This window comes from Castor canadensis, chromosome 15 (assembly GCF_047511655.1).
Source record: "Castor canadensis chromosome 15, mCasCan1.hap1v2, whole genome shotgun sequence".
In the NCBI taxonomy this organism is placed as follows: domain Eukaryota; kingdom Metazoa; phylum Chordata; class Mammalia; order Rodentia; family Castoridae; genus Castor; species Castor canadensis.
This window is the reverse complement of record NC_133400.1, coordinates 101,896,251-101,916,937: the sequence shown is the minus strand read 5'-3', so window position 1 is coordinate 101,916,937 and position 20,687 is coordinate 101,896,251. Positions and strand designations below refer to the sequence as shown.

The following is a 20,687-nucleotide window of genomic DNA, read 5'->3' as shown; positions in this document are numbered from 1 at the left end:
GCGAGCGCCACTCGCCCGCTTTCCGCGTCCTCCCGCGTCGCCGCGCCCCCGCCCGCGCCCGCGCCCGCCCCGTCCCGCGCTGCGCCCGCCCCGTCCCGCGCTCCGCCCGCCGCGCCGACCTGGCTGCACTCCGCGGCCGCGCCGAGAGCGAGGATGCGGCGGCGCTCGCGGATGCTGCTGTGCTTCGCCCTGCTGTGGGTGCTGGGCATCGCCTACTACATGTACTCGGGGGGCGGCTCCGCGCTGGCCGCGGGCGCGGGCGGCTCCGGTAGGAAGGTGAGTGCGCGAGGCCTGCGCGGTCCGGGTCCGCCGGGCCGTCCTGCGGCGGAGTGCGGAGCACAAAGCGGGTGAAGGGTGGGCGAGCGGGCGGGGGCGGACGCCGGGGACCCGAGTTCGAGTTTCTTGGCCATCCCTCGGAGCCAGCGGCTGCAGACGCTGGCCGGGTCCGGTCTCCCTGCGCGGGGGGGGGTCCCGGGTCTTCCCGGTGCTCCGCGCTTTGCCTCCGGAGCGTTGCCCAGCTAAGCAGAGCTCCCCCATCCCCACCCCCCGAGACCCAGCCCTGCGCCCCACTCTGCGCTCGGGCCCGGCCCCCCGCGCTGGCCGGACCTGGCCTCCTGCATTTGCAGGTCCCAGCCCCACTGCCCCGCTTGCAGGTGTAGTCCTTCCCCGCGGTGTCACGACGGGTGCCACTGATCGCATGATGAGACCATAGGGTTACTGTGCGGTCCCGCGACCTTGCTCTGCTAGGCTGGCCCGGGTACTGGGAGAAGCTGGCCAGCGAGGTCCTGGTCCCGGTGTTGTCGGGTCTGGGCTGGTGCGTTTGTGTCTGGCTCATCGGCTTTGAAAGCAGCATTATCTTTTTCCAACTCCTGTAACCCTTATTACCGCGACGTTTAATGACACCACAAACTAGGAAAGTCTGAGTTAATGGAGGTGAACCCGGGTCGGAGTAAGCGGGTGGGATCCTGGAACAAGCCAAAGGGGACTAACTAGTCAGACCCGAAATGTCAACGGCCTCGCTGCCTGTGAGGTTCCATTCCCTCTGCTGCTTTCATTCATTCCCAGCCGCAGGGCCGGAGGGAGCAGATGGATGTGTGTTACTTGGCTCTTGGAGGATTTCATGGGTTCCCTTTATTTAGAGTGTGCTGACCTGGCCTGGCTTGCCTTGAAGAGCTGCCATGTGTCTCAGCCCCGCTTTTGGAACTGTGAGTTGTATGAAGCCCCTGCATCAAGAGCATGCAGCAAGTGGAAGCATTTCCCTTCTTTGAAAACTTCCTAGTGGACTGGTTCCTGGCCGCTGGCATAGTCTTTGAGGAATTGAGCTTGGGAGGCTGGTGAGGCATGGCAAAACCAGCTGCCATTCAGCAAAGAGAAGCAAACTGAGAACCCCCTTGGTGTGGCCACTTGGGTCAGTGCAGGTGCTGAGAAGGTGCCTGTGGTGCCAGCTTCCTGGGGACACTTCATCACCTGTGTGCTTCATCTGGTGGACACTTGGTGGGTTTTCAGACACCTGTCAAGTGTGATCTTTAGCTATGGTGGGGGAAAGGGAGAATTCAAGAACTCCTTCACCTTGTGACTTGGTAAAGACCATGCAGGAAAAGTCGGGGAAATAAACACTTAAACGTACATTGGTGATCCAGGATTCTGTTCTGTGGCCTAGCTCACAGAATGGCTTGGTGGTTTGTCAGTGGAAGAAGAGGAAGAAAAGCAATAGCTTTTGAAATTGCAGTAAAGACTCATTAAACTTGTGGGGTGGACCCTGATATAAATAGGAAGCAGAGGCCTTTCGAGAATGGAACTCTGCTGTCTTAAATTCCTGATCTATAGGAAAACTGTTTTCCTCCTCTGAATTGTTTCCGTGGGATTACACTAGAAGTCTCTCCACATTTTAGTTCATCCTCGTGATAAAAGAAAACGTGGTTTGTTTAGCTTGTAAAATACGGACCTAAAAAGATAGTGGAGTGTGTATGGAAGGCAGAATTTAAACACTGTAGTTTTTCAGAGATAAGTGCACTTACATTTCTTTTCTTCCTTGCCCAGGTCAGGGCTCTACTTCCACATGCAGCCAGTTTTTTCCTGCACTGTTTTTGTGGGCACCAGGCTTCAGTGTTAGGCTTTGGGATTGTCTGAGGAACCATGCTAGGATTTCTGCTGCTTCAGCAGCCCAGCCTGCTCTTCTGTGTGCCCTGCCTGTTAAATAACTCGTCTTAGAACTGTTATTCTCCTTTTGGCAAAGCCCAGAAAGTCAGCTCACCTGGGATTGCAGATTTAATAAACTAAGGAGGAGTGACTGCTGAAAATTTGCCAGAAACCTTAGGTCTCAATGTCCATTCTCAGGATTAAAGCAAATTACGTACAATATTGTTTAAAATTACTTTTCACCCACACTTAAATAGGTTACCCCCATATTTTGCTCTTTCCCCCTAAATTGATGATTTGCACTTCAAGGATCCCTTTCCTTTGAGCATCTTAAATGCCTTAAAATTTTAATCATGTTAAGTCTCCCTGGGGCCCTGGTATGCTGGCAGTTGCTGCAGGAGAGGATTTCTATTGAAATGAAGCTGCCTCTGGCTGAAGGGTGGCTGTCTGGGGTGGAAAGGAAGGGTTTCCCAGGAGAACGGTGAGCTCTGCTGAGAGGCTAAGCCACTCCCCTTGCCTGTGCTTCCACCATCCTTGGGGTGTAATCCAGGGCCCGAAGCACTGTCCTTCCTAGGAGCTGGTACAGTGCTGTGCCCTTGCTTTGGGGTCGGGGTGCAGGTGTTTGAGCAATGGAAAATGGAACGAGAAAACCCCACAAGCCCCTGAAGTTGGAGTGCATGTTGGGTTCTGGGAAATTGGCTCCTTTTATTCAACATCTGCATCTCTGGGACAGATTGGAGCGGTTCCTTTGGGGTTTGTGAACCTAGAAAGCCATCAATGACCAGTTTTTGGAAAGTCCTCTGGACACCAGTGCCAGCTATCTGCCCAGCTGTGGTATCACAACGGGGTTCCCGTTAGCCAGCTGCCAGTTAAGAAAGTGGGTGCAGGATGCAGCTTGCTTTGGAGATGAGGTCCACAGTGGGGGCACTGTATATGTGGTCCTGAGTAGGGAGCTCGGTTGTGGGGGGAACTCTGGGTTCCCCTTCTTTCCTGGGTCCCTTCTCCCCATCAGGAGCGGTGGTTGTAATCACTGGAAAGTGCGTGTCTGAGACGACACAAGGCTTCCGCAGAGTCAGCAGCTCCCGAGTGAACCTGTGGGTTGGGGAAGAGGACTTTCCTTGCCACCTGTGATCAGTTTGCAATTTAAAGAAGGTCCATTGGCAGTTCAGTGGAGGTGGGAGGATCGTAGAGGAAAGCATTGCGGAGCCAAGTCTTACGAGGCAGTGTAACATAAACCTCCCTGTAAGAAAAATAAGGTTCTTTGGTGGCTGCCTTCAGGCACTCAAACACAATGCTAACAGATTGTGACCGATAAACAGGCAAAAATAATGCACTCTGCCCTGGGCCCTCTAGCAAAAGTGAAAATGAAGTTGCGATACCCTGGAGTGGGTCAGCCCAGCCTGTTCACCTTACTCGGCTATCACACTGTGGGTTGGGGCTGGAAGAGAGGCCCTGGAAGCTGCTCAGGGTTTCTCAGGCTTCAGGCTCACTGTGGACCACAGCCTCACTCTTGGTGTTTCTTTGGATTTCGGAAGAGTTGTTTGAAGGGTGGTCAGCAGAAAGGCTGGGATGGGAAAGACACATGTATGTGTAGTTTCTCAGTGCTGTGCTCCTGGCTCTCAGATTTTTAGGGGAGATTTTAGCCACAGAGAGGTTGGCGCTGCTGCCCTGCTGACCATTACATCTAGAGGCAAGGAGGCAGTTGCTGAGGCTGCCATGAGCAGACGCGGAGGCTTTGGCTGAGGTCTAGAAGGAGGCTAAGTGTTTCTGGGAAGACTTGAGAAGTGTGTTGGTAGCTAAGCAGAATCCATGAGAGGAAACCTGGGCCTGTGTCAGGCCCTCTTCCTTTGCTCGGCCTTCACGGGGAGTGCTGTGAAGGGGGGGCGGGAGGGGGGTGGGGGTGAATCTTGAAAATGGAAGCTGGGTCACATAGGTCTGACAGTGAGATCCTTCTGGATAGGTTGTTAAATAAGGCCACTATCTTGAGCCCCCAGGGCCCCACAGGTCCCAGCTACCTGTCTCCCCTTGGCATGCCTTTCCACATTTAGCAACTAAGGGGTGAATGCTTGCCATCTGGAGGGCTCCTGCACCTGCTTCCCTGTTGTGTGTGCAGTAGTTGGTATAGGTGCCAAGTGTCACCCTAGTGTCTAAGGGGACCAGGGCCCAAGCCTGTGACCTGAGAGACGGCATTCTGTTGTGAAGTCTTTGACTCTGTGCTGTTGCCGGGAACCCACATCCCACTGTACAGGCTTCAGATATGACCTGGTGGTCTCTGAGTAGGAAGGATCCCTCACTGCTTCTGCAGGACTCAGGGGATTCCAGGACAGGCTGGGCCTGGTGGGACCCTGTCATCACAGAACATTTGCTTTGAACACAGCAGGTGAGCTTACCAGGGGACTCCTGCCTCCCAGTGGAACTTGACCTCGCTCTCTTATGGTTGAAGACTCCCTGACTTCTGGCCCTGTGAGTGATCTTCAGGATTAACTCAGGTGGGGAGGTGCCAGGAATGTGCAGCTTTGTCAAGAAAGCCTCCCGCCTTTCTCCTTTGTAGCCCGTATGTCCATTTCCAGGGTATAAAGAGTCAGGCCGGAGCACTAATCGGCCTTTCCTGCTGGTCTCCCCACCCCCTTTCTTGGGTTTCTGTGCGGGTGGGGGTGGGGTGGAGGGGCTCTCCTCCTGCCTGCCCTCTTCCTCCTGCAGTATGGGGTGAAATACTGGTGGTTTTGCACTTAGTCAGGTCCAGTAGTGTGGGCCTGGGAAGCATGTGTCATTTTGTACAGATCGGGTTTCTTAGCATGCTGAAATGTAGATAGCAGTGATTCATCTGGGCTGAATCTGGAGAAAAACAAAGCCTGTCTTACTTACATGGAGTCTCACTCATGGGCCTGTAATTAAAGAGCTTTCCCAGCCTTCCACTTACAGGAAGGCTGTAAGTATCAGAGGGTAGCTGCCTGGGACCATCCATGCCTGCCTCTCGGGAGTGCCCCACAGAGCAGACGCTATCACCCTAGCCACTCCTGCTGCCACTGGGTCCTGCCTGGTTGGCTTCCTGCTGGTGTCAGAGAGGAGTGGCTGGGGATGAAGGCAGAGTCCTGGGGTTCTGAGACCCAGTTGGGACGTGCGTTCTGGCAAGGACAGAGTACTTGGGGCAGTGGTTGCCCTAGTTTCTCAAAGCTAGCCTGAGTCACGTTGGGGCTGGAGAATTCGTCACTGGGGGCCTCTGCGTTGGATGGTCTCTGGCCACGAGAGGCCCCCAGCTTGTAATCAGGTGATGCCAAGTGTGTGGGGGTGTAGAATTGACCTTAGCTGTTGAGCTCTTCTGCTTCTTCTCCCTGCACCTGTGACGTTCTCAGGGGGCTGTTGCCCTGGATGTTGGGGCCCACCCTGTGAAGAGCACCCATGTGGGTTTTAACTTTAAATCTACTAAATGCCTTAATGGCACTTGGGATGTTCTAAGGGCTTTATGACTGACTTGCTTACTTCTCAGAACAACCCTTTGTTTCGCCCATTGTGCTGATGAAAAACCCAGGCACAGAGAGGTTCTCCCAAGGTCACAGAGCTGGCCAGTGGAGAAGTCACCTAGGCTGTGCAGGCAGCTGCTGCTGAGGGTCTGCTGGTAGGGGTGTGGCTGTCACTCCCTGGGCTTCCCAGGCCCCTGCCTTGTTTCAGCAGTGCCCTGCCCTGTGTTGCCACGTTGGGAAGTGGGGTAGGCACCGGGAGCCAGGTACACTGAATAGTGCTGTGATGGTAGTATCGGGCACTTGCCTTTTCCTGCATTTTTACCTGTTGCTATTAGATTTATGTTCTTATCCTCTGTCCTGAAGACAGCAGGCCTCCAGGTCCTCTCTGGCAGGAGCAAGAGATGCAGGCTCTGTTCTTCTCATTCTGTCAGAGTATCTCTTGAGACCTACTGTGTACCTAACTCAGCTTTGTGTTTGGAAATCACCAGGGACACAGCACACAGACCTGAAGTCCCTGTGCTCACAGAACTGTCACTCCAGTGGGAGTCTAGACAACAGACTAATGAGTAAACAACCCCGGGTGGGAGAGGTGCTGGGCACTGAGGGTACTTCAGTGAGGGGGTGGGCTGGGGTCTCTTGGCCTGTTGAGAAGGTGGGTGGGAGTGGGGCCCGGCAGTGAGGCCCTGGCTTTCTCTGCTCCGCAGCAGTCCCTGCTCATAGCTGCATCCAGCCTCTTCCTGGAGCCTCTGTGCTCCTTGGTTTCTTTTGCTAAGTAGCTGGGCCAGTCCCCCGACTAAGGTTGTTGCCTTCAGTTTGCCCTTGAGGGCACTGTTTCCAGCACATGCTTGTCCTGGGCCTTCTGTTCCTGTCGCTTGGCTGCTTGGTGCTCCCTGGTTGGAATGATTGCCATGTCCCTCCCCCCAGGGCTGGTGGCTACAGCAGGTGCCTGCTGCTCTGGGTGTGACTGACTTGGCAGAATGGGTTGTGGAACAGCCTCCTTTCCTGACTCCTGAGCTGATGAAAAAAATCTAGGCACAGAGAAGGTGAGAGGTTCTCCTAAGGTCACAGAGCTGGCCAGTGACATGCAGGTTGGTCTGGGTAGCTGTCCACTGTCAGGTGCCATGAAAGGGAATCACACCTTTGTATGGTGCTCTCCACACACATCACATCAGTGTTCAGTGGACATCCCCAGGGTCTCCACTGCTTTATGATCTCTGTGGGGGGATGGGGTGGTACGGGGAAGGTTTTGTTGATACTGATTGCATGAAAGCAGAGGCCAGAGTCTGCTGGTGCCACCTGACTTTGGAGAGGTTGTTCTGGGTGGTGCAGACTGGTCCAGGCTATATGACCAGTATAGTTTGTGAAAAGTGAAATGGAGCTATGGCTTCATGTCCACTGTGCTAAGGGACTTGGGTCAGTGGGAGCTTGCAGAGTCTGCAGGTGCCCAGGTGAGAACAGCTAGCTTTGTTCCCAGAGTAGGCAGTGTCAGCCAGGGGTCGCCAGGTGCTTCTGGGAGAGTGCCAGAATGTTCTCATGGCTGCCAGGAGCAGGTGGTGTGCGCCTTCAGGCTCCACAGTGCTGAGATTTCTTGTCTGCCCTGAAGGCCAGTCTGTGCAGAGTTGCACTGGCTGGTGGACGGGCTTCAGGTGAAGGTTTTCCTTGCCAGTTGAATCACCCCATGGGAGTGTGAGGAGCTGGTGCAAATTACAGGCCTACATGTGGAGCTGCCCATAAATTTAGCGCTCTGCTATTAGGATTGGGGTGAGTGTAGACGCTTGCGCAGGGGAATTTGTGAGGCTGCCCTGAGTGCTGAGCTGGCTGACCTGGTGTAGGATGCCTTCTAGTCTCACTTCTTGTTCTTGTGCCTCCAGAGCTTTCCCTTGACCCAGATGTTGAGCCTTTGCTCTGTGACCCCCTCCTTTCCCCTGCCTGTCCCCTGTCCACCCTGCTCCCTGGCAGTCTGCCTTCCAGCTTTTCATCATCATCAGTTTTCCCCCTCTGGAGTATTCCTTTTTCATCAATACTGAGACACCATTATTTGTAAAATACTCTGTTACTTTATGTACCACTAGGAAAGAAAAAATGCTGCACATTGAACTGAGCCATAATGGTTTCTTATCAGTTAACATTTTTATTTTCTACTTATTGAAAGAGCTCTTTCAGACTTAATTAGACATTGATTTTTCCACATATCACTCTTGTGCATAAATACAAAGGAAAACATAAGTGGAATATATTGGGTAAGATGTTCCTAAAACTTTCAGAGTCTAGCCATTCTAAGTCATGTTTTGTCTGCTTCTCAGATAGTCATCCACTGTGCCACCAAGAGCTTTGGTGATGCAGCATTTCCCAAGAAAAACCCATAAAAGTATGAAGGGCTATTGACTCTGGACCCATAAGACAGCCTGCTAGTTATGGAAAGTTAGCCAGCCTTTGGCTTTGGGAGTTCTGCCAAGCTATCCAACAAACTCTCTGTTCCTGTCCTACAAATTGTTTTTGGGGATTACTGTGTGTGAATTTTTTCCTAAGCCATTGACATATGTATGCCCAGCAGAGTTAGATGTTTGAGCTGGACAAGATGTATCACGGCCCTGGCATGGCCCACAGTTTCTTCACATACCACTGGGAGACATTTCACAGTTTCTGTGGTAAACTGGAGAGGCAGCTCAGAACAGGCCAGTTGTGCCCTTGTCCTCAGCCGCACAGATCCCAGCAGCAGCCCCTGTGCCTCTGATAGAGGAAGCCAGTGTCCCTGTTAGACTGTTCATGTTGGCCTCTGCCCACTGCTACTCCTGGAATCAATACAAATAGCAGCTCTTGTTTCTGAGAGTGGCTGACAAGTGGGCACCCTGTTTGGGCCATTTCCTGTGTCCAGGTTACCCTGCAGGGTTGGCAGAAGGCGTTCTTGTCCTTCAGGGAGCTTTCAGTCTCTGAGCAGGCCACAGCTTTTGAGAAAAGACTCTTGTGGATCTCAGGAACTCTGCGGGGTTCTCATGTCTTCTGATACTCTGGAGCATTCCCAGGGATTCTTGCCTCTTCCACAGTTCCAGAGTAGTTTGGTTTCTTTTGTCTTCCATGGTTCAGGAGTATTTGGTAAGGTTTTTTCAAAGATGCTTCAGAGGTGCCATGAGATCCTGAAGGAAAGCATCCATTTGTTGGTTGCTGTTTTTTCCTGTTACAATTGTCTAACTGCCTCACATTCCCCTCTGCTGAGCGCTTTGGTGAGGGAGTGTGAGTCAAAGGTAGACATGAGCACACACCAAGCTTCCCACTCAGTGCCCAGAGACCCTTCCCCACCAGGGCTGGCTTTGATGTCCAGTGATCCTGACCATTCCCTTCTCACTTCCTGTCCAGGTCCCCCTGGCCCCCTCAGGCAGTCTTGCTGTAGTCACAAACTGTCCATTAGGAAGCAGGGATGATTTAAGAAGCTGGATGGGAGACATTGAATAAATATACATTATTCCTTTTTATTCCCACAAGAGGATGTTTTGCAGAAGCCCCATATGTTACATTCTATTTGTAAAGAGACTTTTGGCAAGGACACATGCTACACATTTTCTGTAAGGTGTAATTCCTTGTAACTTTAGGTTCTATCGGCTTGTAGATGCTATGTCTGAAGGCTCCAGAGCTATTGCTCCTTTACCCCACTTCTCAGAGTACCTGGAATGATGTCAGGCGGGGTTTCCTCCTGGCAGAACTGGAGGTCACGGTATTGCACCCCAGGTCATGCAGCAGCAAAGCTGGGCTGGAGGTGTGATGTTTCTCCAGCTACCTGAGTTCAGCTCTGGGGAAAGCCAGACCTGGCTTTCCAGTTGTGTCTCTGACATATCAGACACCAATAGCAGGCTTCCCTCAGTAGACAGAAAGCTGCAGATCTAGGCCTGGATGGTGCTGACAGGCAGGTAATCATGTGCTTCACTTTCATCCAGCCCTCTGATGAAGCAGGTTGGGTTCTGGGAGCCAGGAGGGAGCCATCTGGGTTCTTGTGTACTTTGAGCTCCAGGTCCAAGACTGGCCATCAAGAACAGGGTGTAGCTGTGGCTTCCTAGGCCACCTAAATGCCTTATGGACTCGGATGGGGTGGTCCTACAGAGGGCTCTTCATGTGTGCTTGGGTAACAAGAGGCCATGTACTGGTCTGCATCAAGAAATAATGTGGGCCTCCAAGCATTCACCCAGGAAGATGTGAGCCAGGGTCTTTGGTTTTAGAAGTGTAGGCGCTATAGGTAAGTTCCCCATCCTGGATGAGTCTGACTTAGGTCTGTCATCATTGCAGTAGGAGTTCATTTCAAAGACCCTTCTCCCTAATAGGTGTGGACAGCACGTGGCATTGTTGCCCTGCGCTGGCCCCTGAGGGTGCTCTGATGATCAGATAGCACCGGTATGCTCATGGTGTGTGTGTGTGTGTGTGTGTGTGTGTGTGTGTGTGTGTGTGTGTGTGTGTGTGACTATGGTTTGCCTTGTGCTTGCTAGGCAGATGCTCTACCACTTGGGCTATGCCCCTCAGCCCAAAAATAGTGTGCTATTTTACCTCAATGTTGGAAGACACAGACAGCATTACCAAGTGTGCCATGATTTTTGGAAGCAGTGGTCCTTGTTTTAGGGTAATGCAAAGGGGAGGTGGCCCCAGAGGAGGACTGCTGTGTGTGCAGGGACAGAGCTGCCTGCAAAAATCCCAGGTGCAGGACCCAGGTGCAGTGTGACATCAGGCCCTGTGGGGGACTCTGCACAGTTTCCTAGCAGTGGTTGCTGTGCCACCTGGCCACTGAGGTACTGGTGCCTGTGGGAGTTCCCTGTGCCTGAGGGTTGCCAAGGCAACTCTGATATGGCAACAGTTTTTCCAGTTCCTGGCCTTGTGGTCCAGCAGTCAGGACACTGTGCACAGAAGCTCTTGGTGACACAGGTGGCTCTGAGGTGACTTTCCAAGGCTGGTATGATGTGGCAGAGAGGTCACAGTGCAGGGGTTGGGCCCAGGTCCCAAACCAGGCTGTGTGGGTGTGAATCTGGTTTCACCATAGTCCTGGCCTCTAGAGCAAGTCACTGAGCCTTCCTTGTGGTTCTTCACCTATCTCTGTCTGTGAAGAACACACTGGCATGTGTAAAGTGCACAAAGGGAGAGCTCAGCAGTGGTGCCTGCTGCTCTTAATGCTAAAGGTGGATATTGGGCCCAGGGAGCTCTGAGTCCCCACACTGCCAGGACCTCCTCACACACAAGTGGGTTGTTTTGGAAGGAGCTGGAGATGACAGGGCTCCTGCACTGTTGCTCCTACTGCAGGTGAGGAAATGACCCAGAGAGGGTCCACATCCCTACCAGCTGGAGTGAGTGCCAAGCAGGCCCTGTCTGACACTGAGGTCCTGAAGGGCTCCTTCCCATCTTGTGCTGGGTACCCAAGACCATTTCCCAACTGCACCCACCCCTTCATCTTTTGTAACTTGTCTGAAAATTGTACCATGTTATATTTATTAACTGTGTGGCTGTATTAATTTTAAAACTCTTATTGAACTGTTATTATCTGAGTGTAGAGTGCTATTTGAAAACTTTTCCACAAGTTTTTAATTGGTAAACATCCTTTTAGTTTCATTAGTCATTTCCGGCTTGCTTTTGAACCTGTAGGTGAGTGACAAACCCAAGACAAATTAATAATTGCGGCGGTGCAACAAAACCCCCTTGTGAGGGCCCAAGGCCTGGTTCTGCCCGTGAGCTCCTGTTCCTGTGGTTGCTCTGATACCTCTGATTAAGACACCTCACAACTAGATTGCAGATTAATGGAGGCACCTTGTGATGATTTCGGGGAGGAAATCCTGTAAAAACGTAGGTGTATGGAGACGATGCCTGGCGTGAGGAGGGGCTGTCAGTTAGACCTGCCATCCCTCCTGAGTGGCTGTGGGACCTGGCCCCCATTCCTGCTCATGGAAGGTGGTGATGGGAGTCAGTGAGCTGAGCTGACAGAGGCCATGCTGATGAATGCAGGTGGCTCCTCTGTTGCAGCTCATGCACTCATTCCTTTGCCCTGTGGTTTGGCACAGCCCTCTGCCCAGGATGGTAGCTGCTGTGAGCAGACTCACAGGGGTGTAAACCAGGTGCAGAGGCCCTGGAGGCTGGCCAGAGGCCAGCTTTTTCTTTCTTTTTGTCCTGTCTTTCTCCTTCCCTTGGGCCACCTAGCTCTGCCTTGGATCTGGGAAGGCCCCTGTTTTGTTGGAGGGAGAAACTGAGGTGCTGTGTGAGGTGGGAAGCATCTGTGTAAGCTCCATTTTAAGGTGCTCTAATGAATCAAAGTATAGTGGATGTTCCCAGGAGCGTTGTGGAGCGGAGTTGGCTTAGTGGGTTAGTGGAAGTAAGGTAGCGGGGAGGTCACTGTGGGGTATCTGGCTTGTATCTAGGCTGCTTGTTTCCTCCCACGGCCTCTGGAGCTGGCCCGCCCGTGAGACCCCAGGGCTTCAGGCCTCCAACTCCAGATGCTCTCTTCATCCCTTGCCCAGGGCTGAGCTGGAGGAGAATCTGGCTCCAGCTCTTTCCGTGTTTTCTGTAATTTATTGCAAGAGGGAGTGTGGCAGCTGTTGGCTGTCAGAAGAGGGAGGCCTTGTCTCAGTGCTCTGCATACATAGGAGTAGTGGACAAAGCCTGAAAAGCCAGCCAGTGTCAAGAAGACAGTCAGGAAGCCACAGACAGAAAGAAACATGCCGAACTGTCCATGAGCAGACTTGCTGCTGGGTCAAGGCACTGGGCTGAGATGACCTTTAAAGGTTGCTTGAGTCCCCTCATGGCTATAGTATGTGAAAATGTTTGAAAATTCAAGATCCCTACTTAAAGCACTGGTCTGTCCTTCTGAAGTGAACTTTGCTGTTAATATGCTTAGGGAGTGTGTAGGAGGGGAGGTGGTCAGCATTCTGGGTTTGGCTTCCTTGTGGTAATGGCAGTGCAGGCCTGGACAGATTGGGACCAGCTGTACCACACATGGACACAAGTGGTGGAAACTACAGTGGCCTCAGCCCTCCTCTCAAGGATGGCGGGCCTTGCTGTCAGCTCACTCTGGCCATGTGAACTGAAAGAAGGGGTGCCTTCTGTAGTAAGGGGATGTCACAGACTCTTAGATGTTGGGGTGCAGGCTGGGGATGGGGTCTTCTGTGGAGTTTTGAGTCATTTTGCCCATTCTCACTGGGATCTGCACTCTGAGTCTTTGAGGTGGTCCTTGCAGCTGCCAGCTAGAGAGTTGGGATGTTTCTGGGTGAATCTGGATTTTCCTAGACACAGTGGGATGAGGAGTTGGGAGACAAGATCCTTTTGTCCAGAATTGCCACAGGCCAGCTGTGCCTCAGATCCTTGTGCCTATATGGGTGTGCCGCTCACATCTGAGGAATGCAGGGATGCCTAGCTGGGTGGGGTGCACTGCTGGACGCAGGACAGGCCACGTGAGGTCTTTTACTCATACCACTTGGGTCTTTCCCTCTGACTGGTTATTTAATGTTGTGTCTTAGCTGATCGTTTATAAAGTTGTTGATAAGCTGTTGATGTCTGGGGTAGACATGGAGGACTTTCAGCTAAGGATAAAAACGTGAAGCCTCTGCTCATCTTCATGGAACATGGAGAGCAAATGAAGGATTTTAATTGGGTACTTGACATTCTTAGTGACCAGAAAGACATGAGACAACTTTGTTCTCAATTATTTGGTGAGTTTGCAGGTACAAGTAATATGGGCCCCTGGGCAGATGACTTCTGTAGTCATTTTAACCAGAGAGGGCAGGTGGTGGGTGTGAGAGTCACCTGCCCCTGGCTGCAAGGCTCCATCAGTGTTTCAGGACCAGTCCAGCACCGTCCTTCTGCCAGCACTTTAGCCTGGGGATGGGAGTGGTGGTGGTTGTAGGGGATGGAAATGTATCTGTGAAGGGCAGGAAGGGAGGATAGTGAGAACAGAGGTAAGCCCTTTGAGGTTTCCACTCATAACAGGCAGCTGTGAAGACTGGCGCCTTCTCTGGTTGATGCTGACCATAGAGGAATACAGCTGTTAGAGTCTTCTTTGTGTGTGGAGAAGTTCGTTTTGTCTTTCTGTCCCTCTCTGGGTTCTCCCGCTGGGGAGGATCCCCGCTGAGGAGAAGGCTGAACCCTGGGCTGGACTCTCAGAGCCACTAGCCATTGCTAATGAAACATGTTCAGGTCACAGCACTTCAGCTCAGCAATGTCTGCCAGTTTGTGCTTTGGGGACCACTTGGAGTGCTTTGGAGAGATGTGCATGGCAGCCTGAGTGGCAGTCATTGTCATTTCAGGTCTTAGCCCTGTCATCTGTGTGTACCATGCAGGGAGCAAGCACTCAGGAAAACCTACATGTGGTCTCCTCCCCTTCACCTGGGAAGGTCTAGGTGGGGTGTCCTAGCCTTTTCCCATGGACATACATCCAGCCAGCATCATTGCAGCCTCTTCCAAGCCATGAAAAGGCCTGGCACACTCCACAGCTGCCTCATTGGATCCGATGACCGTACTTAATTGCAGTTTCACAGGTGAGATGAGGTGAGGAATTCACCTGTTGATGCACTGGAATCACTGCACGAGGCACAGATGCCTTCCTGCTCATCTTTTCCTTGCTGTGTCCTACTTGGGTTCCTCTGAAGCTTGCATCTTCTCTTTGACTCCCCTCTGCAGCCTCCAGTGTGGTCCTGTGGTTCTCAATTTGGCCGCACTTAGGAACATCTGGGCAGATTTTTAAACTACAGAGACACCCACTCTGACCCACCAGTGAGCACCTCAGGTGGAGGATGAGCTGCAGAACCCGCTCCTCACGTGTGTGCCTGCCTGCGGGAGTTCTGGCCCAGTCAGGTGGGTGAGCCTCTGGCAGATGGAGTTCTTGAGGCCCTGCTGCTCAAAATTGAAACCTCTTGTGTGTGTGGTCTGTCTCTTGTGGGGCTGAGTTTGGTGTTTTGGAAGACTCAGGTGCTGGCTTTTATAGTCAGGAAAACATGGATGGCATATTACCAGGTAGCTGTTGGATTACCAGCAATGCCTTTAGCCACAGGTAGTCACTCTGGAGGCGCTCAGAGGCCTGCTGTCTAAGTTACGAGGTAAGATACTACATAGCCTTCTTGTGGGCTCCAGACTAAACTCATGTGGGGGCTCGGGGGTGTTCTGGAGTGAGGCAGTCCTACTTTGTATTTGTCCATATTTCTATGCGAGTTGTTTGCCAAATATGTTTTAACTTTAAATTCTTTTTAAAGTGGCCAAAAGCATGACACAAAATTTACAACCTGGGGCTACATAACAAGCTCAAGGCCAGCCTGAGCTACATAGGGAGACCTCGTATCAAAAAAAAAAAAAAAAAAAGCCACTGTAACCATTTTAAGCTGACAACTTTATAGTGTTAAGTATGTTCAAGTTGTTGCAAAACTTTCAGAGTTTTAGGAACCATTTTTGTCTTGCAAACCTGAAATTATATACTCCCTCCTTCCTGACAGCCTCTATTTGGTTTTCTGTCCCTCACAATGATGTGATTATTCTAGGAACCTCACACAGTTGTGCACTATTTGTCCTTTTGTGGCTGGGTTATTTCACTTAGCATGATGTCTTTAAGGTTTATCCATTTACCACGTGACAGGATTTCCGTTTTAATGCTGAATAATATTCCATTGTGTGGATATATGCATTTTGTTTTTTTCCCATATTTTGGCTGTTGCAAATAATGCTGGTATGAACATGTATGTGCAAATCTCTACTGAGACCGTGCTTTCTATTCTTTGGATACATACCCAGCGGAGTGCTAGATCATATGGTAATTCTGATTGTAGTATGTTGAGGAGCTGCTATACACTTTCCCACATTCCCACCAACGTTGAACAGGGCTCCCATTTCCGCGTCCGGCCAGCACTTGTTACTTCTGCTCATGATAGCTCTCCTGGTGCATGTGAAGGGATGTCTCATGGTTCCATGGCATTTCTCTGGATTTTATGTTGAGCGGGGTAGGTTTGACCCTGTATGTGAGTGCCTGTGGTAGTAAGGTGGTGATGTAATTCCCAATGACAAACTTGAGGTCCTTTTTGAATGACTCCTCCATGGAGATGCCTGCACCGTGTGTGTGTGTGTGTGTGTGTGTGTGTGTGTGTGTGTGTGTCCACCCCACTGCTACAGAGACGCAGCAAGTCCTTAAGACCTGGGAAGAGGCTGCCTCCCTGATGCCTGTAACATTTACCAGCTGGTTACCAGTGCTATCCCAGGTTTAGCACTGGAAAGAGCTGGGGACATGTTCACCATTGAGAAAGGTGTCTCACTGCTGAGTCACTTACGTTCTGGGGAAGCAGAGCTGTGCCATGGGGAGATGGAGTGTTGCCCTGAGCAGTCTGTGCAGTACAGATCTGCAGGGAGGCCCCTCCAGCATCCTGGCACCTGCGCTCCCTGTAGCTGCTGACTGAGGACGAGCCCAGCTGTGCACATCGAGGTGCAGTGAGGTGAGGAGGGCCTCAAGCTTCCTGGACATGGCGATTCCCCTGTTGGGAACTGGTCAGTTTAGGAAGTGGTAATGGGCTTCTCCATCAAGCCGAGTCTTGTATCTCCTTTCTTCCTGTGCACAGGTGTGCATGGCACATTTGTAGAAATAGTGGAGGCTCCTGTGAGCATTTTGCATCAAGCCACCTGACCGGTCGCAGTGTGTTTGTCACAGGTGGTCAGACATGCAATTAAGATGGGGACTGTCGGGGCCGCTTTAGACTGAACTTCTAGTCTTAGAAGTTTGGAAACTCAAGTTTATTCTCCTGAGGTGAGGTTTTGCATGTATCAGAACAGTGCAGCACTGCTGACTGAGAACTGAGAACAGTCATTTATTGGGATGAGAAGGTGTCTTTGGAGGCCCTGTCTGGGGGCAAGTCCTCACAGACCACAGCCGTGGAGTGATCAGCTACATTTTCTTCAGGCTTGTTTCCATCGTTTGCCCATCCTGGGGAGTCTTTATGTAGAATCAATACCTCCTCCCCAGAGTAGTGATGGAGACTCATTTTTCAAAACCCCAGTGTATAGTTTTTCATATAGTAGACTCAGCCCCAGACCTGTCTGCTGCTGTGATGTGATAGGGAACCAAGGTTGCCTGCGGTTTTGCTGTGTCTCTCTGCCAGGCTCTGCCAGTAGGGGGCCGGAGAGGGGCCTGCCAGATGGGAGGTGCAGGCAGGGTTCCCTTTGACCACCTGTGGCCTCAGTACAGCCTTGCAGTTTTCCCAGTGCTGGCAGACTGTGGTCCTTGGAGATGCCAGCACCAGCCAATCAGTGTCTCTCCCAGGGGCTCACCTCAGGCCTGCACGGCAAGTGCACCCTCCTCTCTTCCTTTTCTCAGACTGTGCAGGAGGCTGCCTGCTGCAGGCCTGGAACTACCTGGTTACCAGTGCTGCCCCAGAAAACACTGTTGGAAAAACTCGTGTGGTTTCTGGATTCTGATTGGATCCTGACTGATTTATGCGCTTCCTTTGCAACGCCGAAGCTGTCAGCTGGCAAGACCACCTGTGGCTGATGGGTCTCACTTCATTAGATCAAGGTTCACCTGATGCTTGTTGGAGATCTCCTTGGGTCCTCCTGAGGCTGTAGATGGGTTTCTCTGTGGGACATTCTCTTCTCATTGTCCACATTCTTAAATCTTCATCAGGACTGAGCGATGCCCTGGAAGGGTCACTGCAGATGACTAATGCCACTTATTCTGCCGGTTTTTCTGGCTTTATTTTTAGAGGGTGACATTTCCAGCCTTATCTCCAAAGTCTGTGTCCCTCATGTAACTGTGAAGCAGCTTTCAGCTATGAGTGTTTGCTACTACAACATTCCTAAAAAGATTTGAGGCAGCTTATTAGGAAGAGCATGTATATTATGTATAAGCACAGGTTTATTAAAATAAGAGTTTCAAACCGTAGGGCCATGTAATTTTGGTGGGAGATAGGGCAGGGAGAATAGGATGAAGAGAAAGAAGTGGGTGGAGAGCCAGCATCTCCCTCAGGATGGTCTTGGTCAGGTGTTTACCATCAGTGTTAGTTTAGTGCTCAGCAATTGAGTGAAGTGGATGGTGCCACCCAAGGTCCATCAAGGGCCCGTGGGGCTCCAGGACCCACTTGGTAGTCAGTGCCTCCAGTTGGAGGTAGGATTGTGTCTTGCAGCTGAAGTAACAAAGGAATCCTGTTGAGTTACATAATTCACATTTTCTGATACAATGAAGCACTTCCTTGTGAAGACATTTTCTTAGCCTTTCAAGGCTTCATAAGAATTTGGTGGATGCTAACTTAAGGGTTTTGAAACATAGTAATGGTTAATGGCGGGGGAGACAAAAACCCGGTGCAGGTATGCATATGTGGCAATCTCTGCAGGAGGCCTCACACTCAGTGCCAGGTACCTGTGATCTGACTGTGTGGAGCTTCGGCCTGTCCAGCCACCCACCCAAGGATCTGAGATGTAAGCACTTGTTTAAGCCCCTGTGTTTGGGCAGGACTTCATGAAGGAGTGGTAGGTGGAGCTTCTGCTTGCCGTGGGTCCAGCATTGGTGCAGGCCTCACAAGCACATTGTGAAGCAGCAGCTCCCCTGGCCACAGCATAGTAGGGATTGCCCTGGGGGGTTCTTCTCATCAGTCTGGTGCTTTGGGTTTGGAAGGTTAGTAAACCAGCTGAGTGGTAGTCTTCTCATTCTAGCACTTGCCAAGTTAGGTAGAACCTTGAGAGAAAAATTTCCCTTTTAAGAAGGTTCTAATTACTGAGCTGAAATATTAACAAGTGCTTATCTGTGGTAATTATGACTAAAGCAGACCTTATCAGTGCAGCTTAGCATCTGCTTAAGTGATGAATGGTATTTGTTAAAATGCACGTCTTATCACAGGAGTCCTTAGGGCAGTGCAGCTAGAAGAATGTTGGCTGCCTGTTTTTCCTCCCTCCTACCAAGAGTCATTGCTCTTCATCTGATCACCACCATTTTACATGACAGATTTCTTTTAATCCATCAGGCTGTCTCTTGGTTTGTAATTCTTTTCCACCCTTTTCCCATCCTTGGCCTTCTGGGACACCAGGTTGGGAACAGGTGACCAGGGGAATGTGCTCAGTGCACTATCATTGATCTCTAGTCAGAGGCAGCTAGTTTGGTAGTTTGGTGTGACTGACTTCGGTGGTCCCAACCTAGAAGTCTTCTTCCTCTTGGGTTTGATTCGTGCTGAGTCCTCAGCCAGACTCATTAGGAAAGGCTCCCTCTGGGTCACAGCTGCTGATGAGCACATCCTGCTGAGTGGACTCTCCCATTCCCTCCTCTTCCTCCCCTCCCCTCCCCTATTTAGAAGCAAACAAAAGGCTCCCCTCTGGTTCCGTGGGTTCTGGAGAAGTTTTTATTGCTGTCATCACTTGAGGGGAGCAATCTGGTTCCCAGGTCATGATTACTTCTGCTCCAGGGTGCAGCCTCATCATTATAGGTAATTGTCCTCATTTGGATGGGTGCTCTGTCCTGCAAGTCTCCACTGATCCTTAGGGATAGTTTCTGTCCCTTTCATAAAAGGTGTTATTGGTCATTCCTGTCCTTCCTTGATCCCAAGGTGGAAGAGAGAATGGCTCAGAGCCAAGGATAAAGGTACAAAATGGAGACAAGGGATGCCAAGCTTTCACCCTGTTTTTAGTTAATTCATGGGTCCAAATAAGGAGCCAGTGCTTTTCAGCACAAGCAGTTTAACACCTCTTACAAAATTACAGCATCTGTCCTTTGTTTGTGACTGCCTTATTTTACTTAGAATGTTAACGTTGCATGGATGGACAGCACTTCATTCATCCGACAGCTGACTTGGGTTGTCTATCTTTTGGCTATTATAAATACTCCTTGAATTTTAATATTAAAATGAAACATAATTTATCTTTAATATCTTAGTAAATTTAAAAAGTATTTTTCATAGTAGAAAATTATAGTAACATGTACCATACATTATATCATTAATACTTAACTGGTCGGCATTTTGGGACAACATATATTCTGAGTATTTAGATTTGACTTCTCTGAAGTGCTTAGCACAATAATCGTACTTCGGGTTCAGGATGGAAATGGTGTCAGTATGTATGAATGCACTGTGTAACAAGGTGTATATAAATATTTACAGTTAACTCCAGACAGCCAGATGATTAATTCTGAATATTAATATCAGATAATAAACTGATTTTTGTTTGCATTCTATAAGCATTTACAGTAGAGGCTTGGCATGATTTAATTCTTTTAGAAACTTTTGCCTCTTTCTGCTCTTTCTTCATGGTTCAGGTTTGAACTATATGGAACTATTTGTGGGGTTGTGAGGTTTGAAGCCACATTCAAATATTACATAGGCTCCCTAGGATGAGTGTGGAAGGAAGCATTGAGCTACAGTGGACCCTGGTGCCCACTCAGGAGGGGCTTTCTTTTGTCTGCCTTTCCCTGTTCTCTGTTCTACTAGGAAGTGTCCATACTGAGGGTTAGCATTCTTTCACAGACCACATGCACATGAATTGTATAATTCTTAGATTTGCTGTATCCATTTTTAGGGTGTATTCATTGTGCTGACTGTCTGATGTGAGGTGAGGTATGGGGAATTTACCCCATGACAAATAGGGAGGCCTGCTAGAGATTTCAAGTGACCTGGTGCACGGATGCAGTTGTGCCTTGAGCTGGCCTGTCCTGGTCCCTGCTTAGATGCTGCTGGCATGCATTGTCATGCACATGAGAGGTGGAGGTTGGGGCTCCAGTAGTATCACTTAGCCGTGGACTTGTGGTTTTTCTCAGGTGATCTAGCTTTGGCTGTCCTTAGCCTCCTGCATCTCTCCAACGGCCTGTGACGTCATGCCTCTACAAAGTACAAACCATGGCATGTAGTGTGTGCACTTGCCTGGTGGCCTGGAGTGGTAGCGCCCTCTACCCAGGCTGGCTTTCTTTGATAATCCCCATTCATGTGCACAGGCTGCTCCACTGTTTTGACTGGAGTGATTCTGAGGTTCCTGAGCCCAGAATGGGGAGTATAGTGTGAGGAACACTCATGGTAAGATGTCTTTGGGAGTCTGACGTAGACAGTGTTGAGTGCTGCAGGTTTCTTGGAACCGTGTTTTCTGACTCTCCACCAAGGCCACACAGCTCCACTGCTGTGCCAAGGT

At 50.7% G+C, this 20,687-nt stretch overlaps 1 protein-coding gene across 1 annotated transcript in view; it reads left to right on the top strand.

The window, feature by feature from the left end:
• The first annotated feature begins 88 nt into the window (after positions 1-88).
• Galnt2 (polypeptide N-acetylgalactosaminyltransferase 2) overlaps positions 89-20,687 on the top strand; it is a 129,901-nt gene continuing 109,302 nt past the window's right edge. The window contains exon 1 of the mRNA XM_020168837.2: positions 89-276. Within this exon, the coding sequence (XP_020024426.1) occupies positions 154-276 (123 nt within the window). The 5' untranslated portion in view covers positions 89-153. The remainder of the gene's footprint in view (positions 277-20,687) is intronic.